The sequence below is a fragment of the Egretta garzetta genome, unplaced genomic scaffold (genome assembly GCF_000687185.1).
Source record: "Egretta garzetta isolate BGI_Z169 unplaced genomic scaffold, ASM68718v1 scaffold235, whole genome shotgun sequence".
Lineage (NCBI taxonomy): Eukaryota > Metazoa > Chordata > Aves > Pelecaniformes > Ardeidae > Egretta > Egretta garzetta.
In genome coordinates this window covers 2,704,418-2,710,909 of record NW_009259792.1, presented here as the reverse complement: position 1 = coordinate 2,710,909, position 6,492 = coordinate 2,704,418, and the positions used below count along the sequence as shown (strand labels likewise).

General features: G+C 43.9%; 1 protein-coding gene across 1 annotated transcript in view; it reads right to left on the bottom strand.

The window, feature by feature from the left end:
* The window catches only part of TFAP2D (transcription factor AP-2 delta), a 47,484-nt gene that overhangs the window by 9,014 nt on the left and 31,978 nt on the right, over nucleotides 1-6,492 (bottom strand). Inside the window, exon 7 of the mRNA XM_009639629.2 lies at nucleotides 2,618-2,731. Coding sequence (XP_009637924.1) covers nucleotides 2,618-2,731 — 114 coding nt within the window. The remainder of the gene's footprint in view (nucleotides 1-2,617; nucleotides 2,732-6,492) is intronic.

Sequence of the window (6,492 nt, the reverse complement as noted above, 5' to 3'; positions counted from 1 at the left end):
ATCTGAACTTTCCCAACACTACAGATTCTTACAGTCACAGGTGTCCCAAAGGCAGACACAGAAGGTATGTCTATGTCCAATTTTACAAGTGAAGAAAGTGAGGCTAAGAGGCTGACAAGTGAGGTCAGGGAGTTTGTATGTGTAAGCCAAGAAACACACACAGGTCATTTGAGTATAATCTTGGCAAGTCTTCTCCTTATAAGTTTTTTGTGCCATGTTTTTTGGTTTCCCAGAACAGCATGTGGGTAATTTTTACTGGTAATTTGGTTTTCCAGTAATTCTAGTTTTCATGAGGTTTGGGGAGCTAGAAAAGACTTCTGCCAAAAAAAAAATCAAAGATGTTCTGATGAAATGGGCAGGTTATGAAGACAAAGTCAAGAAGACACATATCAGTGCAACTTTCAGGTTCCCGGCTGAATCTGTGGGAAGCTGAGACAGAACAGTGGAATTGAAGAGAGAAGTAGATACGTATTCTCTCCATTCAACAGGAGAGAGGTAGGGTCTAAAATAAAAATACTGATTTAGTGTTTTGGACATTTGGTCCAGTCGGAGGAATGTCCTAAAATCTGATCCTTAGACTGAAGGTTGGTTTGATATTTTATCAACAGACTTAAGTGTGAAATGAGTAAAGCAGGATCCTAGATCCAGAACTCTAGCTTTGGTTTAATGCAGAAGCCACAACATTAGATAACGATATTCATGGGCTCTCATTCTCAGTTCAGCCTTAAATTTTCCTCTGCAAAAGGGAACAGCTTCAAGAGGAGGGATGGAAAGTGAACATGCAGGTTCACCCATGCCACCAGAGAGGCCATAGGACATTTAGAGTATCTATAAGGTTGGTAGATGTGATGCAGGACTCACAAAAGACCTTTGAACTGAGGGAGCAGTAGATGACTGTGAGACAGGATGTCTTTTTACGCCTAAAATGACCCTAAATCCCTACATTCACCAGATAGGTGATTCACCCTAGGGTTCTTAAACTGAAGCTATGGGATGCCTTTAGTCACCTATACCTGCATTAGCGAAGAGTGCCCAGATGATGAGTGCTTCTGATCGTGAGTGATCTAGCATAGCCTGGCCTCATCTCCATTATTCAAGCATTTTAACCTGCAAAGTAGTGACCATATCTAAGCTTCCAATTGTGAACATCCTTTTGACTGAGATAAAGCTGACTTGTGCCTGGGAATTGTTTGGGAAAATATACATGTGTGCATTTGTGGATCAGGCATTATCCTTGCCTCTCTGCGCTCCCCAACAGATAGATGGAAGAGGTAGGATGGTGGGTATTTTGGACTCCATTCAAAGTCTGAGGGACTAAAGATTCGGTATCACACCACCTGGCTGCTGGGTGCCTCATGCTTTATCAGAATCTTAACAACTAAAAGATGTTGAGGTGCTGGGGCACAAAAGTTGTCTGTCCAGCCAGTGAACGAAGAGTGGCACAGCTATCTGTGCTAAAGAATATGAAACATCATTCTAAAGCTCTATAGGCCTAACAGACCTCATTGGTGTTATGGTCGGTAAACAGCCTTCTGGAACTGTTCTTTACAGGTTGATTTCTTCAGGTATCAGCTAATGGCTAGAAAAAAAAAATCTGCAGCCTCAGCTAGTCATGTATTCCCCTCTGTGGTCTGAGCAAAGACAGGAGCACCTCTAGGATGTTTCATCACACTTATCTTTGATAAATATCTTAGATGACCCCACTGTTTCAAAGTGGCCCTCTGGACTTTCCCATCTCACTCTTGACTGTATCTAGCACATAGCCTAAAGCAAAAACGTGAAATTGCACAGCAGCTCCTGGGCTGATAAATCTTTCTGATCTTGAACTGTCTATATATTTTTATGCATAACTTAGATAAAATTCTGATAAGTTTGGACTTGGTGTGCATGTACCATGGGTCACTGTCTTCATAAAAACTTCTTAGGCTATCTACACCAGTAAATTAAATATTGCTAGGGCATGGCCCAGGAACTAAGTCTAAATATATTAGCAGTCTCTGGCTCTTTGGTCTGAGCCAGCTTGCATTCTCCCAGAGCTTTCCAGGGTGTTGTTCAGGAATGACTGCAGTGAGACTGTTCCGGTAGGTAGTCTGCTTTGAGGCCAGTCTGCATTGGAGGCCAAAGAGTTAATGGTATGGTCATGGTAAAATGGTGTCAAATGGTCTCAGTAGCATAGAGGAGGCTCTGGAATTAATTAGTTATTTTGTAAGGATGCAGCCTGACAGTTCCTCCTTTTATTGCTACTTTGATTCATCAATATTGTCATTTTGGCCCTGAACTTAAGTTTCTACATTTCTGGACCACACACTTTGCTGGCTGCCTTGTGATTTAGCTCACATCTAGAGCAAGGCAACTTTCTGGTCAGATAGGGATATTTGGCCAGCAGATGTAAGAAATGACTTACTCAAACTCAGACTGTGGTTCAAAAAGCAGGGTGAATGCAACTAGCCTGAACTACATTGCTGGGCAAACACGCGCTTTTAAAGGCACAGATACAACAGAGGGGTTGTGGATGTTATGGTGATCTAGGTACGGGAACAAATACGATTATAACACCATATGTAGTCTTTATCAAAATTACGGATTTCAGTTAATTGTTCCTCTTTCAAAATCATACCTGAAATGTGTTAAATGTCTCTGGATGTCGAGGTCTAATATTGGAGTCGGCCTGGAGGATCCAAGGGGTGATCTGTCTTGACTTAGAAGGTCTTGGAATTCTTTACATATTTGTCTAAAAGGAAAGTGGAAATCCTTAAATAAAACAGATATAATCCTTTCCACAAAGCTGATTCCCATAACACTGTCATCTTACCCTGAGTGATCTCATTCATAGCAGAAATGTTTGGCAGAGGCGTTGTTAAAGAAATTAAAGGCAAATGAATCCCCCTATTGCTCCGTGCTCCAAATTCTCAGAGCCAGCAACATAATCTCCTGAGCAGGAACCCCTCTGGAACCATATTAACATTTACATTGACATTTAAAAATGTGATTTCTCTCCTGAATTGGACCCAGTTTGGCAGTGTTAAGTCTGGCTTAGCTCTCCTACATTAGAAGCATTTGCTTTGCATGCACTGGTTTATCTGCAAGTAGAAGTCCTGACTCCACCTTGCCTTCTTGACACCCAACTCTTAAGACAAATGGAGCTCTAGGAGTTGTGAAGGAAAATACTATCTTTGCTCTCCTAGTTCTCATTTGTGTCCATACTCTGCTTCCTTGTAGAATATGGGGCAGAAGAACTGATGGATCCTCGGCTGAGACCTCTCCCATAGGTCCGCCCAGGGTGCGAATTCATTCCAGCAGCAGTATTTAAATTTTTTATTGAAACATTCATTAAATTGTTTTACATTTCTACCATTTATCAGGCAACCTAAAGTAGATGTCCATAGCAGTCCAGAGGACTTGTATCCTAACTATGCTTCTTTCTCTCTGGTGACTGTAGGAGGAGCTCTGTGACTCACCCAGCTGTCAGTGCCTACACAACAGACAGGCAAGTGAGGCAAATCCCACCATCTCCACTTTTTCTCAATGATGGTTTCCTGGGCAACACACATTTTCTGTAGGTAGGACCTGGGACCCCAGTTCGGCACCTTGCAATGGGAACTCAGGCTCTGTCTTGCCTGGTCTCCCACCAGCATAGTAGTCCAACTTCTTTGGAAAGGATGGATGACCTTGCTGTCTTCCCTCTCCCTCTGCTTTTCAGGATGCCTCAGCACCTGGGTGTTAAAAACATCCCCTAGGATAACCTTATATACGATCTAACACTAAGAGAGGCCTGAAAATGAGGCCTTCTCATTCTTGTGATGTTATTGTTTTGGGCTAGTTTGCAAATTAGTCTAGGAATGTTCTACCAATGTGTTTTTTTTCAAAGAAACCAAACTGGCTCCATTTAATGCATACCATATCTGTACCATGGATGAATAGTGGCACTGCTTTAAATCAGTTTATGATACAGTTAATCAAAAATAGGAGAAGTGTCTGCGTCTCTCTCTCAGGACTTCTCCAAATAAGCATACTATTCTCCATTGACTGTATTGGAAATTTGGTGCTTAATGTGGGGCCAGGGGGCCATGATGCCCACCAGACAATCAGGAGTTTCAACTCAGTTGAGTTGCCTGATATTAGCCTGACAGTTAGGTTGACCTAATACTGGTCACAGTGGTGACATGTAACGTATTAAACATTGCCACCTAGTAAAGTATACAGTGCCAGGGGTCATTCTCATACCCTCATGAAAATTGTCACCATCTGATAAGGCCTGATTAGTTATGGTCTTCTGGGCCTCTAAACAGGGTGGCTTCCTGAAAATTGACACTGGGGTGGGTTATCTCCCAGCATATGCCAAGAAGATATTTGGGAGAGTTCAAGGAGCCATTCTAACATTTTAATAATATGGAAAATTGCAATCTGATGACTCAGTGTGTGCATGGTTTACTTTGTTAGCATAGATGCAATCACTGTGCCTGGGGCTAGTTTCTAATACTAAAGAGCATCTCTGTGGTCCATGATTTCTGTTAGAAGACTCTTTGCACATGTGGTCCTAGATAAAGTTCAAGTTCTTCAATATCACCTTGTAACTCTTGTCATTTGGGACAAGGACATAATGGAAAATCAAAGAATCAGAGAATCATTGAATTGTTTAGGTTGGAAAAGACCTTTAAGATCATCAAGTCCAACTGTTAACCTAATCCTGCCGTCCACCACTAAACCATGTCCCTAAGCACCTCATCTGCCCAGCTTTTAAATACCTCCAGGGATGGGGACTCCACCATTTCCCTGGTCACCCCTTTCCAGTGCTTGACAACCCTTTCAGTGAAAAAAATTTTCCTAATGTCTAACCTAAACCTGCCCTGGCGCAACCTGAGGCCATTTCCCCTCGTAATAAATAAGAAGGTCTTCCATTGCCCAGTTACAAGCAAGGAAACTGTACTAACCTGGTTTTAGTCTTCATTTTACCCTTCAGGTACTCAACAACTTTTTGCCTCTGTCTTCTCTGGTAACTTCTCTCCTCACCCCTCCCGAGTCTATGGACCACAAGAATGGGACCAGGGGTGTAAAGCCCCTCCCACTGCAAGGGAAGATCAGGTTTGTGATCACCTGAGGAACCTGAATGCACATAAGTCTATGGGACCTGATAAGATGCATCCTAGAGTCCTGAGGGAATTGGCTGATTTTGTTGCCAAGCCCCTCTCCATAATATTTGCAAAGTCATGGCAGTCAGGTGAAGACCCTGGTTACTGGAAAAAGGGAAACATTGTGCCCATCTTTAAAAAGGGTCAAAAGGAGGACCCTGGGAACTACTGACCTGTCAGCCTCACCTCTGTGCCTGGGAAGATCATGGAACAGATCGTCCGGATCTGGAAGCTATGCTAAAGCACATGGAGGCCAGGGAGGTGATCCGAGACAGCCAGCATGGCTTCACCAAGGACAAGTCCTGCCTGATGAACCTAGTGTCTTTCTATGATGGAGTGACTGCATCAGTGGACAAGGGCAAAGCAACAGATGTCATCTATCTGCATTTCTGTAAAACCTTCGACACGGTCCCCCACAACATCCTTCTCTCTAAATTGGGGAGATACGGATTTGATGGGTGGACTGTTCAGTGGATAAGAAATTGGTTGGATGGTTGCATCCAGAGGGTAGTGTCAACAGCTCTGTGTCCAGATGGAGACCGGTGACAAGTGGTGTCCCTCAGGGGTCTGTACTGGGACCATATTTTCATTGATGACATAGACAGCAAGATCAAGTGCACGCTCAGCAAGTTTGTGGATGACACCAAGCTGAGTGGTGTGGTTGATATGCCAGAAGGACAGGATGTTATCCAAAGTGACTTGGACAAGCTGAAAAGGTGGGCCTGTGTGAACACCATGAGGTTCAACAAGGCCAAGTGCAAGGTCCTGCACCTGGTTTTGGGCAATGTTTGGTATCAATACAGGCTGAGGGATGAAGGCATTGAGAGCAGCCCTGTGGAGAAAGACTTGGGAGTACTGATGCATGAAAAGCTGGACATGAGCCAACAATGCGTGTTCACAGCCCAGAAGGCCAACCCTACCCTGGGCTGCATCAAGAGAAGCGTGGCCAGCAGGTCGAGGGAGGTGATTCTGCCCCTCTGCTCTGGGGTGACCTCACCTGGAGCCCTGCGTCCAGCTCTGGAGCCCTCAATGCAAGAAAGACATGGAACTGTTGGAGCGAGTCCAGAGGGGGTCACCAAAATGGTCAGAGGGATGGAACACCTCTCATGAATAAAGGCTGAGAGAGTTGGGGTTATTGAGCCTGGAGAAGAGAAGGCTGTGGGGAGACCTTATTGCAGCCTTTCAGTACTTAAAGAGGGCTGCCCTGGTTTCGGCTGGGATAGAGTTAATTTTCTTCATAGTAGCTAGCATAGTGCTGTGTTTTGGATTTAGTACCAGAAGAATGTTGATAACACACGGATGTTTTTAGTTGTTGCCAAGTAGTGCTCAGACTACTCAAGGACTTTTTGAGCTTCTCCTGCTC